Raw genomic sequence first — 19,527 nt, forward strand, 5'->3', positions numbered from 1 at the left:
CTTCTTTTATTTATTAATTGTGTAATTTAATAAATATTTTCAACATTTGATTTTCTGAACGCCACACACACAAGCAGTTTTGTATAAAAACAAAAACTCTATCGTAGAATGACGTGGAACAAAGCTTCATAAAAAGAGACGTTCTCTTATAGAGATCTTCTTCAAAGTTCTTCGCAAGGAGAGATTTATCGCCATATAGACACACACGGTATTGCGGTTCCGCGAAACTAACGTTAAATCTGTTTTATGCGTAGCCTATCGCGTCTTCCGGTATTCGGAGAATACTCACGCCTTTCGTTCAATAAACGCTATCCAGCCGAATCCTTCGACAGGACCCATGAAGGGTGGACTCTCAATTTCACGGCCGGTCGGACATACGGTCACCCTTAAGTTCCTCCGGCGGATATTTATATTTATCCGCTTAGACACGCGTGTTAGGCCCCGCAAATAGCACATGCATCCGTTCCCTACTTCACATTGTATTGTGTGCGTTCCACCTCCTCCTCGTTTTTATCACACATCCATCCTTCCCGTTCTAATTCTTTTGTTTCCCGTCGGACATTTTCGTTACATTTTTTTTTGATAAACAATCAGATCATCATAATTTTGTTATTTCATTTCTCGGTAATAATTTTGCGTGTTGCAATATTATTGTATAGCAGTCGGACATCGCGTGATACGGATTACCTCCGAAGATTGCATGTTTCTTATGAAGAAAGAAAGAACTCTTGTTGATCCGAGATTCAAAGAAGGTATATACCGTGCTGAAGACGTTTTTATGAAATTACATCATTGAAACAAATAATAATAAAAGTGGAAGAGAGAAGAAACTCACCGCCACGCGGCTCTCTTTTAATTCGAGTCTCACAGCCAAAGCTTCTCGCATAAAAACGTCGGGATAATGACTCGACAGAAAAGCCCGCTCTAATTCTTCCAACTGCCAACTGTTGAAGTTAGTTCTGCTTCTTCGTCTCTTGTTGCCGCCTTCGTCTGACTCGCCGTCGCAACCTGAAATTGTTACATACACTTAGAAAGTAATAAACAAGACCAAACGTTCGAGAACAGTTTTTTTTATTTATTTTTTTTTTTTGAGCATATACATTTGAACATCTAAACACAATCTTTCGAATATTTTTGTGATCTAATTTGAGGAAAATGACGAAGGGCAAAGATATAGGACGAGTCTGTGGCAAGTATTTTTTTCTAATATCGGAAACGCGGCTCTTAAAAGTTTCGAAGATATTATCATATAAAGTAGCGTCGGTAATCTTCGAGGAAAGTAAATCACCGTTAAAAAAAACTTAAAATTAAGAATCAAGTTTAGTGTCTCTCAAAATTAACGTTTTCAGACTTGAGGCATGAAAAAAATCCTCAGAGAAGAGAGTCAAAGATCAAACGCCACAAGCCTCTCTCTATGAAGCCTCTTGGCATTTGACGACGTTGCGAGCCTCGAAGGGTGAAAATCTGAGAAAAAGTCATCGTAAAAGAGCTTTGCGGAGACCCGAGGTCTCGGAGGAATGCTTCTAAGATCAAAGATCTAAAGATCCCAACATTGGCGGAGAATAGAAGAAGTCAATCGCTCGAGTAAACGATAACGGCGACATAGTCGAACACCCGCAATTACTTAATCGGCGCGAGCCATTGTTGCCGCGCGACAGGATCGCGTAAGTGCACGTCTCGCAGTGAAAACAAATGCAGTAGTTACGCTAACCGCCGAGCAATAATGTAAGCCCGTTGTTGTAACGGCCGACGCGCGCGTTCCAATAATGAAGTTAACCATGTAGTAAAGTTGTGCACTCCTCTTCAATCTTCTCCTCCGATCGAGCAGCTGCACCGGCGCGTTCGTTTTCATGCTCGCCACTTTGCCGATGTAAATCGATGAATTTGCGCGCACGCACGCTTAACAAGTACGATCGTTTCTTTTTATTCGTCGTTATGTCAAGTCGAGCGTGACGCGAGTAACGGAGAGATTATAACGGCAATCATCATTGTTAGACATAATCTAACAACATAATTTCGAAGCGCGATTTGTGAACCTGTATGTGTGTGTGTGTATAAGTTTAGAGCAAGACCTTACAGATTGAACTTTCGAAAATTATTTTTACAAAATTAAGAAAAAAATATTCAACTTTCTAGAACTCTCGCTCGCGCCTCGATCCTCTCAATATAGCGTGTAACGTTGATTTTTAATAATTAGAGATAAAAATGACAAAACTAACTAATTATAATTAACCATACTGTTATAACCGCGTACTGTTTCTTCGATCATTTTATTTTAATGTCATTAAACTGGCACACATTTCACTTATATTTCTAAAAAATGTGTTTCTGTACATGTATTTTTTACTAATTGTTATTAATTATTAGAAAAACTCATCTTTACGTGAGCGATACGCTTTTTTTTTGTCGACGTAAGTGTAGCGATCGATCGGCGGGATCGTTGCATCCGGGCGACGAAACGTTATAATTTGCGGCAGCCTATCTCACGCGTGATCGATATCGATATCGAATTAAGTGCTATATACTTTCGACGGGAATTATTATGTTCGTGCCACACGAAAATGGAGGACGACGTCGATGGCGGACAATCGCGAATTTATCTTAATTTCGCGCCATTTGTAACCGTGGTGTAAGGTAAACACTCGCCCAGCGTCGAATGAATTAGATCTTAATAAAGACTTTTAAACACGTAATCTAATATGAAAAAGAACTACGATATGAATATATGTAAAGTTGAAAATTAACATATCGTACATCAAAATTGCAAAAGACACGAAGCGTATGAAACAAAGAGAGAAAATTAAAAAAAAAATAACTTTATTAAACACACCGATGCAATAAAACATCGTTAAATCTTATTAATTAATTTGACCGTTGTTCTTTACTATTTGCTCACACAAAAAAAATAATTCGACGTCAATATCATGTTGTTCTCTTTAACATTTATTAAAATGGTGTTTGAGTCGACATCTGAGGAACAATAACCACTCCGCGAGGGGAGCTCATACCGAAAATCGCATCCCATTTTATCTGAGCACGCGCGAGATAAGGCCGCAAGCCGAGCCAGCATCCCAGCATCGGCGTTCCTTTCACATATATTGAATAAACATGGAATTCCAGTGATTTTACGAGGACAATTCGCTACTCTCGACGATATCTTCGGTGGGGATCGGCGGTTCCCAATGCTGCGCGTATGCATGCTAATGGTCGGAATTGAATAAAAAAGATCGGGAATTATGATTGACCTGGCAATATCACAAAAAACCTTCAGTTATCTATCTATATAGATTCCCCGCGGAACGAAGCAAAATAAAAATTACTTCTCTCCCTCGAAATCGTTCTTTTGCATGTGAAAACAATATGCCACGTAACTGGCGCATCAAAACTATTATAAAATGCAAAATTGTGAAAAAAAAAAAAAAAAAAAAGTAAAATCACTGTGCTTTGCGACGCGAGGTATTTCGAGCGACTTAAAAAGAGCCGACCAATTAAGATTTACCGATCGCAGATAGTGTTTGCGGATCGGGCTGGAGATCGCCGCTCAGGTGGACAAAGGCAATGAAAAATCGCAGGGCTGGGATATTAATCAACGTAATTAGATGCTATTTATTCGCGGGCCGTCTCGTTCGCTCCGCGCGCGTCTCGCTCATTATTGATAATCTATAATCCATAATAAGCGCTCTCCGGCGCAGTGGCAGGTTGAAGGATCGTCGCGAACGATAATACCTTTATCATGTCAATGCGTCCCGACCGATCACCGCGCTCACTTGCATCACAAATTCCATAATAGAATAAGTGGCAGTAATTAATAATTCGAAGCAAATCGGCGAAAGCGGGGCGGATAATTTTCTCGATTAATGTGCACATACTGCAACTTCGACATTATGAAATCAAAACAAATTATATACAGAAGATATTGAGGATATCGATGTTAAAAATCTGTTGCGTGTGACTTAGCGCTTTGTTTAAAAAAATATACATAATTTTTTAATATATCCCGCCCTCAGCTTTAAAAGTATAATTAAAGATTATAATTATAGATATAGTTATTTATTTCACCAAGCTGTTGTGTAATAAAATAAAAGAAGAGAAATAATCTCTCGTTCGTCGTAGAAAGATGTTTATTATCGAGCTGAGGCATGTCGCGGTTGTATCATGAAATTAGTCGACTCATTATCATCATGTCAGGTTCATTATGCACCGAATGCGTTACGCCGGGAGACAGCTCGCTTCCCTCGTTAGAAGGAAATGCAATTCCGCTGCGAGGCGAACGTAACGAAAATAGATTAAGACGACGGATTCGCGATCAAACCGGACGTGAAAATTGTTTAACTCGTTCTCTCATAAATTATTTAGCGCGCCGTCCGCTATCATGCATCAAGTTTGATAGCTACGCTTGATAATAACTCTCGCGCCTGACTGATCGAGAACTAAACTCAGTTCTCAAAGTGCAATGCAACGGCGTAAATACGTTTCGGCCAAATCTGCGTGCGAATATTAAAAGAAAACACGCGCGCACAGAGTTGCGCGCTATAGTTCCGTCAAGCTAATGTGCTATCAATGCTAAACACAGTGTAATTTTAGGTTGCGTCATAATTCTAACGTTAATATGCACGCGAGATCAAGTAAAAAACATTTGTGGTTAAATAAATGTATCTATTTACATGTTTTGCATAGGTAACGTTATTTTTAATAAATATCTCATTGCTAATTGCAAACAAAAAACTGGTAACGACGGGTTTGGCCTCGAATCATTGCTTGACACACACTTCCTCAAACACATTGACCTGCGATTTCAATGATAATGATCCAATTAGAGGCCGTTTTCTAGAGCGTTTCACTCTAATTGCGCCACGGTCTGTTCACGTTTTTGTTTTCTTCGATTTCAGTGTCGCGATCTTGCGCCTTTTTAAATTCTTAATAAGATTAGTTAAACGCTGTATCACTTACAACGTTCGCGATTCGTGTCGCATGCAATTAAGCTTGTAATTCAATATACTTACGACGCGCATGTCATATAAAATATGTAAATGTTCACTAAGAAAAAAACTGTTCATTTCTTCACGGAAAAAAAAATAATGTTGAATCAACAGTATTAGTTTAATTGAAATATATCCTGTTGATGCAACTTCAATATTATTGCACTATACACAGCAGATAGTTGCTTTAAGAATCTAGACATTAAATTAATCGCATATGCAATTGAATAAACTATTTATTTTTGTGGCAGCCCGTGACGTCAACTTTAATTGAAGCAACTCCATTTTTTTTCTGTATTCGAACGGAAGGCGATCAACGATGATGAGCATATTGTCACACGTGCGTTGGTCGATGAAAAAATTCTCGCGCAAAAATTCTCTGAATCATCAGAGAGCCGCAATCAATTACGAGCGAATGAGGCGATTTTATAGATTGCATAGTGCGAGCTCGCGGTTGTGTATGTGTTTAATACACGTTGACGTTTTCAGCGCGGTGTATAATCGCATGATGATACGTTGCTGGCATCTAACGACGCACGCGACCCTTTGTGGAAACGAAACGTTACCTTCTGCGAACGTCTCACTCGTCGAGAAAATGCACGCGAAAGAAGAGAAAAGAGTAAATACCATCGTATATACAGGTATGCGCCAATAGAAACTGGTTTTTTCATCATATGCGAAGGAAGATGATATCTTTCACTGAAAAGTATCCAATAATTGAATAATGACTCAAGAGCAACAGAGTAGATTAAGTGTTTAATAATTTAAAAATCCGGTTTACTTTAGATGTAACATTTTTTATGCACGTTTGCACTTTATCTCAGAAAAAAGTAAAGACTTGAGCGTAATCAGAGTTACGGATATTTCATATGTGTGTCAGAGAATCGAGTTAAAATTGTAATAAATCGAAAAATTATACGCATAAAATTAATTTTGTCCATTATCATCATCGTCATCACTGAGAAGATTGAGATCTTTAAAATAATTTCCCAAGGAGAAACGTGGTGGGTATCTCTCTCTCTCTCTCTCTCTCTCTCTCTCTCTCTCTCTCTCTCTCTCTCTCTTTCTCTCTCTCTCCCTTGATCTCTTTCGTGATCCTTTTCGATCTCGCAGACCAGGCGAAGCAAAACGAGCGAGCTCGTCAGCGTGGAAGCAGAACGCAGGACGGCGTACAACTCTAAGGCGTTTAATATGGTCTGGCCTTACGTACATATGCGCACCCGAAATAACGTGCAATTAAATTGAAATTATGCATGGGTGTCCTGACAGACACTTTTATGTGGTATACGTGCTGCTATCCGTGGCCTTGTCCGGACGCAAACAGCCTGAGATACACGTGCATTAAATTGTCGGGCGTTGCAAGGTGAAAATACGTTATCAAGAGATCGATTCTTTTAAACGTACAAAGTACAATAAAAATAAACAACGCACTTCTTTGACTCGATTATAGAATAGCGTGTACGGTTACTAATTAAAATTGCGTTTGATAAAGATGTTATTAGAATTTTCATTCCCCCATAGAACTGCGTGACACGCAGCGGATACAAAACGGACTCTCGTACACGGTATTTACACGACGAATGCAATTCAGAAGTGAATTCAAGTTTCGTAATTATCAGCTTGGTGAGCGTCACCGGACCGCTTCCAGGACGCAAGCCCCCATTTAGAGGGTAGTCTCTTGTTAAGTGAGAGTCAACGACGTCATTAGCGTTAGGAACGGCATCCTGGCACCCAGGAGACTACCACCTTCTACCTGGCAAGCAACACCAGTTTCCAAGTGAGCAGGAGAACACGTCGACACTACTCGTTTCGGGTCAGCCAAACTCCGCATCTACATTTCACCCCTTTAAAGAGTGATTAATCTTGCTAGGACTATATCATTTGTTCCGCCACTCTCTTCGTCTCACGGTATTGTACTACAATCGACTAAATTTTCCAAAACATGAACGATGCTCACATAAGATGGATAATTGTCCGTATACTTATAGAAAGAGAGAATGACAGAGAGAGAGAGAGAGAGAGAGAGAGAGAGAGCGCAAGAGTGTGAGAGAGAGAGTGTGCGCTTAATTATTCAGCTTAAAAACCTACTTTTCATTGTCATTATAAATTACAGATTAAATGTATCCTCGGAACCTCGCGTTGGTAATACAATGTTAATATAAATTTAATAACACCGGTGTTTAACAAACTGCAGGATCGATTATATCGCACAGCTTCTGCGCATTAAGACTGATCGGTCGTTTTTAGTCCTTCCGAGATCGAGAGGGTTGGGAGAATGATCCCGGGAAAAGGGGGTTAATAAAGTAATTTAGTCTGGCGCGCGAGAGTGTGTGATAAAGGACACGGACGACGAAGGAAGCGAGAGAAAGAGAAAGAGAGTGAGAGATGGAGAGAGAACAAGATTATTAAGCTGTAAGGCGTTAACTGGCATAAGGCGTCGGTAGGTGGATACGTTGCTTGCGTGCCAGACTGACTGCATTTGCATCTAGACGCCATCAATCCTCCTGACGCCCGGTTACATTCCCCTCCGAGCACCCTTCCCCCACTGCCACAGCTGAGGGTAGAGGGAAAGAAGGTTTCGACTTGCTCCGAGAACGCGACTGTGCCAACATTATATACCTGACTCGCGAGGTGCGAAATGAAGATTCACGGAATGCACGGCAGAAAGCTTTTGAAACGAACGGTTGTCGGTCGACGATTACTGTTTTGTGGAAAGAGTCGAGGATGGCGAGTAATGAATTTGTGAGAGAAACGTGTTTCTCAAAGCAATGTAAGATCATCGGTTGAATCGCATTTCAAATATACACGTTTCTTGTATTTTTTACAAAAATGTAAACACGTATAATTGGATATGAAAAAACTTACAATTTTTTTCTACTTTAGCGAAACATTGATGCTCTCGAAAGTACATGTGCAACATCTCCAAGCGTTCTCGCTCTAACGAAGGTGAAACCGTTCGTCTTGGAACGACGATATAATTTAACGCACGCGAAATGCTCACCTCATTAAGAGATATACCGCAAGTACATGTATATTAATGCTTGGAGGGACTCGAGATATTAAGACTCGTTTACGTACACGAGAGAGAGAGAGAAAGAGATGTATCTCGGATTCATAAAATGATTGCGCAACGTGACTTGGATCGAGTGAATTAATAACGCAAAACTGTATTACTTATCGCCGGTTGATGTAATTACGCGTTTACATCGAATCAAAAGAAGTCGTTTCTCGATCATTAATAAACCCTTAAAAAAAAAAAAAAAACTCGACGATTTCGAAAAGTTGGAGTTTTTCGAGAAACAAGTTTTTACCCGTGAATGTGTGTCGAAAGAGAAATTCGAAATTAGAAATTCTCTCAGATTCTGACCGACCGTAAATGCGGAGCGTGGAAAGATAAAATATAGTTCCACAAGTTTTTATGTAAATGAGCGTAATTTATCTTATAAGACAAAAAAAAAAAAGAAAATCGCGCGGATTCTTTGCTAAAAGACGAATTCTTTGCTATGTAAACGACGCAATTTTGCGCGCATTAATATTATGATAAGTCTCTGAGATATTAGGTATCGCTGGCAAATATATGCAAATTATCGTTTCGATGACCCAAGTAAGAATTCTAATTATCAAATGAAATCAATAAACGGATTACTTCTGAGAATCTGCTGTTTAGTAACACGTGTTAAAATCACGCACGCGCGTATGATCAAATGTACTAAAATTTTAATTATAGAAATTAACAAAGCAGATAACAACGCGCAAACATTAAAGACAATTATTTAAAGCAGATGATTTCTTGTGACATTTATTGATCAATTTCCATCTCAACGAACAGACTCAATGTGCTGAAATTATCATCTTTGAGGATTGCTTTAACTTGTTGATTTCTTAAATCCACGTGTTATTGGATTGTTATTTTTTTTTTTTTTTTTTTTTTTTTAACATTTATTTTCCATCAATCTATCGTATTTCGCATCGCGATTATGTACAAACCAGATTATTGATATCCCCGATATGCACAATATGATTTCGAGTTGATAAATTCTTAACAACGATCGAGAAAACACACGCGGCGTGACAATGTGAGTGGCGGCGCGGCGAGAAGGTGAACACGAAAGAAGGGATGAAGAGGAAGGTGATTGGAAGGAAGCCGTCGAACGAGCTATGTAAAAGATTTTCGCATAATACGGGTAGCCGACGTATCGGCCGGCCGATAAGGAGACTTTTCTGTGATACGATCTCTCTCTACACAACCGAGCCGGTTAATTATATATTAATACCATCGCGTGCGATCCTTGCCTCGCGTATAACCGGCATCAAAAGACTGGAGGGCCTCTGGCTGGCTCGGCAGGCTGGTTAGACGAGAAGGTAGAGATCGGAAGTGTCGTTCTCTGGGTCTTTATAGTCTCTGGAGCACGATCGGTTTGGCGGTATCAATTCTCATCAACAGGGCATTATTTTTTCAACGCAAATAGCGTTAGAACATATAACAGCGTTCTTGCGCAAAAAGTATGCAAATTTGTTCGGCCACAAGTAAAAATTTTCTGATACTCTCTCGTGTACGATACAAAATTACAGTACGTACTTTATTTTTGCTTAGATTATTAATGTACGTAATTTTTTTGTTTTAATCGCACTATATTCTTGGGTATGTGTCTGGAATTTGTGCTTTATTATTTTTTAAATAAAAAAAATGCGACGTTTTGATGAGTTGAAATGATTAAAAAACAGAAAAAAAAACTTTGAAAAATGGTTGAAATCTTACGTAGAAGAGATATTTTTCAATTTTGTACTATTATGTGTGCGCGCGTATCTGTGTAATAAGAGTTCGCACATAATTATCTACTTAGTTTCTATATAAACGCAATCTGATAAAATTTAATGTGATCGTTCCGCTTGTGATAGATCTTTTTTAAAGTGTCGAAAAACTCAGAATTGGGAAGGCTAACGGTACTGAAACACGCGCGCATACGCGCGGCGACAAGCGGGAAATATATGGCCGTGCGGCTCGCGTATCTCTTAATTCCCGGTAAATACTGTGAATTTAACCAGCCGGTAATAAATACCCGCATTTAAATCCCACGTGTCCACGAGTCCTGAACTTGTTTCTGCGACGCGAGAGGTAATTGCGAGTTTATGTGTTTATTTCGCGGCGGCATCTTTTTTATTGGCGCGCCCTCCCCCCTCGCTCGCGAAACTTAATTACCCGTCGTATTTATTTAACGTGTCAATTAGAAAAATTATACAGCAGCGGGAGAAAAAATATTATGTCGCTCTTCGTTCTTTTTAAAACCAACGCTTATTTTAAGTTATAAGCTTTCTAGCTTATGATCGCGCCGCAAGTTGGATGTTTACGCGAGAAAAGCTATCGCACATCCCTTTCCTCATCTCGTCAGAGAATCCGAACTTTGATTTACCTCAACCTTTTGGTTAAGAACAAGCGGTGTTTCCTTTCGTAATTACTTAATTTTTAAAATTCTACGTCTTGTGTGTATCACAGTCGCATATTTTTACTTGTTGTGTGTGTACAATGGCACACGTAAATATATTGTTAACGCAAAAGCAATATATATTGTATCGCCGCAACCCCCTATCCTCCCAATTATCGGCGTAATGCAACCACAAACCAGGAAGGTCAATATTGTGCAATTCCGCGTGTGCATTACGAGCGTTCTCGCGCGGCTGATTGCGTTCGGCTTAAAAAGGAGAAATTGCGTGCCGGACTCGGCGCGTTGGCTTACACCACCTTAACTACTAACTACGGATTGTTATCCCCATGGCATATCATTTGCCGGGCGATATTATATCGCGTCGCGTGAGACCGACGAGTCGATTGTTTTAAATGACCAATCGGCAGCATTCATTGTCAGTCGCATATGATAAAATTTATTAATTGTGTTGATATTTTGAGAAAAAATTCTCGCGCATAATGTATACACGGTTTATATTATCGCACGTCCTACGTAATATATATTTTGCCTACATTTTACCATTTTTTAATGATTGAATTTATATCAAAAAATGAAACTGCCAACTGAACGTTTCAATATTTGCATCAGTCTCTCCGTGACGTGAAGACATTCAAAAATATAAGTCATTTGTTATTTCCAGCTCAATTTATAAGATCGTAGAATGGGATTTTATTATAAACAACGCGCTGAATGTGTTAGCGCTCGCGATTTTTTCAATAGAACACGACCAGACGACCTTCGTTTATATCACTTACACATATGTTTTAGAAGCCACCATTAATTCTGATGGCAGACAGTAGCAAGTAATAGAATGTAGCGAGCTGCTAAAAATGTTAATTTTTGTGAGACACCACGGAGTGCGTACGCTCGTAAAAACGTGGATTTATCATGAGCGGCCGATTAATCGTATGCAAACAGCAGTCCCGCCGTTGTATTATCCGGTGTTAGACGTAGGCGATGCAGGCGTGCCGCGCAATAAATTCGAATCTGGTGACAAAATTTTTTTCTTACACCGTCCTTATACTCTTGATTATTTCTCTAATTAAGGACGAAAAGTTTGTCAATTACCAACTTCTGAAATTATAATTTATGGTATTAGAAAACGTATTTGAATCGATCGTTTCTCATATGTGAAACGACGCGCTTAAAAAAATTCTTTACGAAATCTCAAGTCAAAATACAAAAACTTCTCCACATTCTCGCAACATGAAAAAGAATGTATAGCTATTTTTCATTGAAAAAGTATTTCAGATTAAATAACTCTAATTGTTTTTTGAAAATTAATACATCGGTAATTAATTAAAATATCTCATCGACTCTTGATCGACATAAACGAAATTTATGACACAATGCACTATTTAACTATCGTCGTTCTCTTCTCCTTGAAATTTCGCTTCACAAATTGCCCGACCATTTATGTTTCTTCCAGCAGAGACATTAAAGACAGGCAACATCGCGAGAAGGGTTAATTCCGAAGAAAGACGAGATCGCTAAAAGGTGGAGAGCATTGTAATGCAAAAAACAGGCGAGTTACTTTATTCGAAATAATTCTTGATGATATCATGGACACGCCGCGTTTGTCGACGTTCACTTATTTTTATCGCGGCGGGTCGCCGCGATGAAAAATCTCCAGCCAGTTGATAAAACGTTCCTCTTCCCTCGTAATTACGCGCAATCTTAGGAACGTCTTAATTTATAGCGAACAATTCTCTCTCAGCCGAAACAAAATTTTGGAAATTCGACGAACTTCGTGAAGTTACAAACAAATTCAAACTGTTTATATTGATGGGACTGTCACGTCTGACCTTTTTTCTCGACTGTCTGTAAAAATTTTTATATCGCAAAATAAAAGCGTTTTGTATTTACAAAACAAAACAGTTTTTTCTTTCTGGATCTATGTGAGTTGGTCTTTTGCCAGTTTTGCACGCCCAAGAAATCGCACTTACGAGAAAGACAGGCCAAAACGTGGGCAGGGTAGACGGAGCCAAGGGAGTTGCAACGTTGCGAAGTTGACGAAGTAACTCAGAAAGTAATAAAAGAGAGATTCTTATCGTCAAAGACAATTAGCGGGGCATATAAATATGATGTATTTATAGTCCGCGTCAGCCGTATCTTCCCAGTACATGCATCCTACTACTTCATCATGCCCCACCTACTCTCTATCATAAGTCAAACTATTTAATTAATGTTTTTTCTTCTCTCTCTCCTTCTTGTCGTAGGGTGGGGAGATACCTACCGATAAGGGATCTTGTAGACACGACGCTTCGTAAACGCGCCTGACTATCTACGGTTCGCTCACGCGGTCGCGTGATTCTTTGCGGACGGTGTATCGATCATATTATTATACTAAAAATTTTGGAATGAAAGAATCGAGAAGATCGATATACGCTTGCGCGTGAATGTTTGTCTGTGATTCACATGTACATGTTTCTGTCAATGTTATCGGCGAACAACGTGATAACGAATCACGAATTCACCAAATGCAAATAACAGAATATTCAGAACTTAAGTCACTGAGAGATATTTTTTTGAAATTTGATCGATATGTCGGTGCAGACCGTGTAGCTTCGGTATTTCGGCAAGGTGGCCGGCGGTCGAGAGAGACGAGGACGATTCAATTTGTCGGTCGCGCCGCGCTGCGCCGCGCGAGTATTTCTGAGGGGGGCCCGTGGCAATATTCATGACACGCAAGCCACGCTCGAAAATTAGCTCGTGACCGAGCGTTGGTAGCCGCGCGAGGGTTCGAAGCGCGCGGGGAAGGTGGGGAACAGGCGGCGCGGGAGAAGTGCACAGGGATATGGAAGAGAAAGAAAGAAAGGAGTTTTGAAAAGGGACTAACGACCGGCAGTTAACGGCGGCTCTGAAATTGCCGGTTGCCGGCGCATCTTCCACGGCCGACCCGGCCAAGAGAATTATTAAACTGTAGTTTAGTTTAAATTAAGTTATTACCCCTTCCTCCCTCCCCCTCCTCTGAAGCCGCGCGCGCGTTTTGCCTGCCTGTTTTCTCCGCGAGTTGCGGCGCGCGATCCCGCGCGAGCTTTTCTCTGCGTGTCCTCTCTGTGTGTGTTTCTTTCGCGCTTTACCGCGTTGCAAACTTCGCGAATTCACGAATTCGAAAACTCTCTCAGCGACTATAAACGTTACTTATGCACTCAACGTGCTGATATTTTGATTAATACACGACGATTATATCTCTGAGAGAAAGTTTTGAGATTTGTAAAAAAAAAAAAAAAAAAAAAAAAAAAAAAAAAAAAAAAAAAACAAAGTCCGCTTTTAACATCGATTTTACAATGGGGAGAGCAAGTGTCACTTGTGCAAATATGAACTTTCAATTATGATTGAAGAGTTTTGTTTGTTCGCGCAAAGAGAGTTTGAAAAGTTTTGTTAATAAGTTTAAGCTCGTGAGAAAAATGGGCGCGTTCGAATAGAAAAAAGAAGTTATAATTTTCCCAGAGACTCAAAGAGTACATATTATCGTTATAGCTCAATAAGGAATCGCGATTCTACGCGAGACCGATGATTTTCGACTTCATTACACGCGTAGCTGACTATTATTACGCGATTAGCGGTCATCCATTAATGACACGTATTTTTCGTCCGCGGTAAAATCTCAAGATTAAGTATTAAGCGCGCAGGTTTGCACTTATTTGAAAAACGTGATAATTTCTGTAAAAGACGTGTGAATTATCGCATTTAACAAACATGCGACGCGACAACGCGATGCGACTTTGTGCGCGACCGATTCAATTTATTATTTACGATTAAAAATATCTCTTCGCAACGATACATTAACGTTTGCGCAAAACTGACAGTGACTGAATAATGACAGTGACAAATATACGCAATGGTGGATTTATAACTCGATAATGGTTGTACAAACACGGTATCATCCGGTGTTTTTACTCGGCAGCCATATTCTTGCAGTATGTAATTATATGTTCGAAATTTGCATCGTTACTGTAAAAATAATCGTTATTATACCTACCAATGTTTTAATGTCGCAATTTGTATATCTGTTGTTTATTCATACTGTCGTAATTTGTGTATCTGTTGTTTATTCATACTGTTTACTGTCGTCTTCGACAACATGTACAAAATAATTTTTATAATAATTTTTTAAATAATTTTTATCGTATACTTATATTTTGCATAAAATTACACGTCGTCATTACGCAAAAAACGTTTGTTTCTTTTTAACATTTATGATTTAAATATAATCTCATGGTTGGAAATCGACAATATGTGTTATTTTTATGGACAAAAATTTTCATAATTGGTGCCACTGCTGCGTTCGAATAAACGGCAATCGTTTTGACAATAATTATAACTTTAATACGTATCTCACAATTTTTCAAAACACACACTCGTACTTTATATTCATTTCAATTAAGAACTTGTTCCGTCGTAATAAACAAGAACGTTTTCATCAACAGCATATGATAGCGTAATGTGGCAAGATTTATATTACTCTCGCTCTTGTATCTCGCAGCTTGTTGCGTCACATATGTTTCGGAGAAAAAAGAGATATCTTTCTGTATGAGAAAACCGTAATAAACCGAGGTGTTATTTTGATTATAAAAATTTTTGTAATTTGCATTCTGATAATATTACAAACTCCGCATCCGCATTACATTTTTTTTACGGCCTTATTTTGTGGTTTTTCAATCTTAAAGAGCCATTTATTTTGTTTGTCAATCTAGTTGAATGTTTTTGTCACTGAGACATTATTTCTGTAAACTTTGATAATTGAAACTTAGGTTTCAATCAAGTGTTTACCTGTAACTTCGATTGGTACAACATGAAACAAATTGCCAGAAACAATTCTGAATTAAGACGTAAAAGAGCGTGAATTGTTTCGTACTCATATAAACTATCTGTATTTTCTCAATTCTTGTGAAACATGGAATTTCATTTTCCTTTCTTCTTTCTCTTTAATTCTCTTCTTGTATCCTTTTCTCTTTTCTTTTTTTTTTGTCAACTACCCTCTAATGCCTCTTCCTTCGGTCTAATCGTAAAATAATGACAGGATGCCGCGATAAGGCAACGGCTTACCAAAGAAACCCGACTCGTTTAGTCTCACCTGCATCTCTTTTTCGAGTGCAATGCGCTTCTTTTGAAGACGAACGCTGTTATTTTGTTCGCTATAATCAAGGGGATAGCTTACACATTCTCAGATTGAGACGGAAAGGAAATACGCTTCTATATTGTGCGTCTTTCTAACTCTCTTTTCGAAAAAAAAAAAAAAACAAAAACAAAAACAATTGCACAAAGCTAGTTTAAATAATATGATTTAAAAAACTATTATCAACACAAGTCACATACAGATGCGCGTTCATTATTTAATTATTAGATAAAAATAATTGATTTGTAAGTTTTGCACTCTTGAAACGTCAATACAAAATGCGCACAAAAATGGACACCGATTACATCGATGTCACTGACAATGTCTATCGGATCATCATAAAGGATTGACACACATCTCAATTCAACGTTACAACGTTTCTCATTCAAATCTTAATTCATGACAACAAAATCGGCGCGACGTGGTGAGTTTGCGAGCGAGAAGCCGCCGGGAGCGTCGACGAGACGCAATTTTGTGGTAACGCTAAGCGTTGGCTTAACGATCGCGCTAACGTTGAAAAAGTTTAACGATCGTGTAAAGGCGTATACACGCGAGTCCGCGAGCGTACCGAGCTAATTATGTAAACGAGAGTTCGCAAAGCGGAAGAAAACAAAGAGAAAAATAGAGGGAGAGATCGTCGCAGCTTCTCACAAATGGCGTATCGTTGGCCGACAATCAATTCGAATAAAAATCGTCGCGACACGTCGAGAATGTTTAATGATAAGAATATAAGCGTAATTAAATGATGATTCGCGAAATGCAATTTGCACTTTTAATTGCAAAAAATATACTCCCGAAGTAGAGCATGGTGAACGATGTTGTCTTGCTCACATCCTATATGTATGTCGATTTAAAAGTCGATTTGATTTTCATCAGAGAGCAAATTTAATTCCTTCAAAATCGCGAGATCTTTTGCTAAAAAGAGAAATTTCCACAATATTTGTAAGTTGTGGGAATGAATGTGTTTGAAAATATTTCTTTCACGACGGAAAAGATACGCGAGAGATCTACTAGATCAAAACCTAGTTTAACTTGATCTATCGAAGGAAGACATTAAACATAGAATTGAGAACATTGGAGCACATGCTCTGACATGTGACAGTAAAAACGACGTTTGATCAAAGTGGATTCACAATTACGCGCGTTACTGATTTTGTCGATAAATGAAGCTATTTATCACGGCAAGAAGCTTTCATAAATTCCGAAATAAGCAGTGATTCGATTTGATACGCGCTCGCGTGCTAGGTCGTCGTTCGTGAAACGACACGCTCCTTTTCGATGTGGAAATCATTATAATAAATTTAACATCCATTTTTACGAAACCGCAGCGAAACTATCAAATGTTATCTAATGCAGTAAAAGAAAACAACATGAGAAGTTTTACTGAAGATGATAAAGAGTACGGTGCAACTTGAAGATTAATTAATATTAATTAATAGTTATTGATATCTTACATTTTTTTTTCAATGTATCTTCTTAAAGTCTTCACAAATCTCTCTCTTTAAATAGCATAAAACCAATCATCGTTTTTTTCCAATCGACTGGAAAACCTTATAAAATCATTTTAAATCTTGTTGAAAAATTATTTGACATAAAATATAATATCGGTCGAACTTTTTTATTGTCCGGCCAAAAGACTAACAATTCCGCAAATTTGCGGTATCACGCGATAAATTCGCAGCGGCGGAAACAATCGAAAGGCAAAGGCAGGCGAATTAAGTGGCGCTCCCTTCCAAGCATAAACAAGTGTTAGGGACGTGAATGGGATCACGTAAAAAACAGATTTCCACCCTCGGCAACGCGGACGTTCTCGCGCACGAAACACGATTTCAGACGGGCGGTCGCTAGAAAGGGCGGGAAAAGGGGATGTAGAAGCTAACGTCGTAAGCGATCCCAGGGGCTCGTCAGGAATGATCTTATGATTGACCGCGTTACGCCACTCCCTGAAGGCCGTTTTTCAAAAGCTATTTTGGAAACGCCGCTGTTATATTGACACACACACACACGCACTTCGGTGCACAAAACAATGCGGTGTTTTAAACTGTTATAACTCTTTGCAATAGAATCATAATTTGTGTGTCATTAATGTCACTTTTAATCTCACTAACTTTTAACGAATAATATAAAACAATCACGAGAGCGGAAAAACAACAAAGGATATATTGTATTGAATTTCGGCTGCTTCGTGAGTTCAAGTAAATTCGACAAAAACACAAAAAAGTCAAAACTTATTTAAAGGACTCTTATAGCATGTTTATTGTGTCAAAAAAATTTCATTATACAAATATATGTACATAAATATATATTTTTTAAATATACAATTGTACGCCTTACAAAAACCGATACATTTTATGGTAAATTTCGGTAATTTTTTGTCACGCGATTTTCTGCAATAACGGAGCATTGAAACTCACCCTTCTTTTCGTCATCCTCTTCCCCGTGATCGGCATTATGATGCACGTGATGCACAGTTGGATGATGTCCGGTGATCGCCGGTACCAGAGAATGATTGCTCAACGATGGATGCGGATGGTGCGGATGATGATGACTGAGGAATCTGACCGCCGCGGCAGCGGCCTGATGCTGAGCCTGCATACTCTGCTGGACCTGACTCTGCACTTGTCCCAGAACCGGATGATGAGGCGGCCATCCTGTCAAATGGAACGGAAACACAGGTGTCGTTCTTTGAAACAACCTGGTCGGAGCCAGCAGGGATCCTCCGGAGGCGCTGGAGCCGCTGCCAGGAGGCAACGGAAAGGACAGACCACCTCCAGGCTCCAGGACCATTTTTGGTACCAATTCGCCGGCGTTCGTTCCTCACTTGGATCACCGCGAAAAAAAAACGAGATCACTTGATCACTGGTGCACCGGAGTCATGTGTATTTGTTGAAGTGCAGATGGATATTTGACGTTGGTAGGCGTCTCTGATCAACGCGCGCTTACATCCTCCATTTTAGACGCTTCGTTTGAAACATTGTTCACTTCAACAAAATTAACTAATACAGTCCATCAGTGTCCATAAATCACACGTTTGTGAAGGCTATTAAGATGATAATGTTGATCTCGATGTTTCAACCAAATCTTCACATTTTCCATTCTAAGATTTTTGTCAGAGGTTATTATACCCCCACGTTCATTGTAATCAAACTGATCTTCTCAAAGATCTAACGTGTTTTTAAGATCTACAGACTGATCTTTCGTGTGAGCCGAAAGCAGTAACAATATTTCGCATATTTTACAACTGATTACCGCATCTTGCTTGCTCGTCAAGTAAGCGACTAGTAGAATTCTGTCAGCCGTCGGCTGGTTTCACGATATTCTTTACGGCCTGTGAACGATCTTTTCAAGCAAATTTTATCAATATTACAAATCAGACATACAATATGTCGATCACACATCTATAATCAACGATCTCAAGTGTCAATTTTTACACGTTTGCAAATGTGTAACACAGTTCTTCATTTATTAAGCTTCTCGATTATAAACAAAAACTTAACTTATTATTTTCAACAATAACATCTTTTTAAAAGTAATTTCTTTATACAGTCTTTTCTATTTGGCAGTCACTACAAGTCTCACAATCTACAAGAGCGATTTGTCTCGATATAGTCCAGAATTAGGAGCATAATTGCGAATCACTGAACCGCACTGAACGCACGCGACACTCTTTCGGCCGCGTCACGTCACCGAAAAACTTCCGGGTCCTCGCGACCTGCGGATTCGTGCGCGTGACAAGTGGGTCTCCGAGATTTCCTTTAGTAGCAAGGACCTGCCAGTATAAAGCCACTACGGCATGAGCCAACGGCACAATACTATCTGCCCGGAGACTCGAGTCAACGACTCCCCTCTGTCCGCGAAACTGAAACTGGTTTCAAGACCCGCCCACAGACTTCCGATTGGTCGAACGTACGGCGGGCTTGTGGGTGACACGGAATATTGAGCCAATGCGACCGCAGGAATT

General features: G+C 39.3%; 1 protein-coding gene across 2 annotated transcripts in view; it reads right to left on the reverse strand.

Moving 5' to 3' along the window:
• The window catches only part of LOC109852132 (protein zerknuellt 1-like), a 55,787-nt gene extending 36,435 nt beyond the window's left edge, over positions 1-19,352 (reverse strand). For both annotated transcript variants that reach the window (XM_020423010.1, XM_020423000.1), the window contains exons 1-2: positions 17,981-19,352; positions 836-1,008 (exon numbers count right to left, since the gene is read on the reverse strand). In XM_020423010.1, the coding sequence (XP_020278599.1) occupies positions 836-1,008; positions 17,981-18,353 (546 nt within the window). In that variant the 5' untranslated portion in view covers positions 18,354-19,352. The remainder of the gene's footprint in view (positions 1-835; positions 1,009-17,980) is intronic.
• Positions 19,353-19,527: the final 175 nt, after the last annotated feature.

Source organism: Pseudomyrmex gracilis, unplaced genomic scaffold, assembly GCF_002006095.1.
Source record: "Pseudomyrmex gracilis isolate BER0280 unplaced genomic scaffold, ASM200609v1 scaffold_1, whole genome shotgun sequence".
NCBI lineage: Eukaryota > Metazoa > Arthropoda > Insecta > Hymenoptera > Formicidae > Pseudomyrmex > Pseudomyrmex gracilis.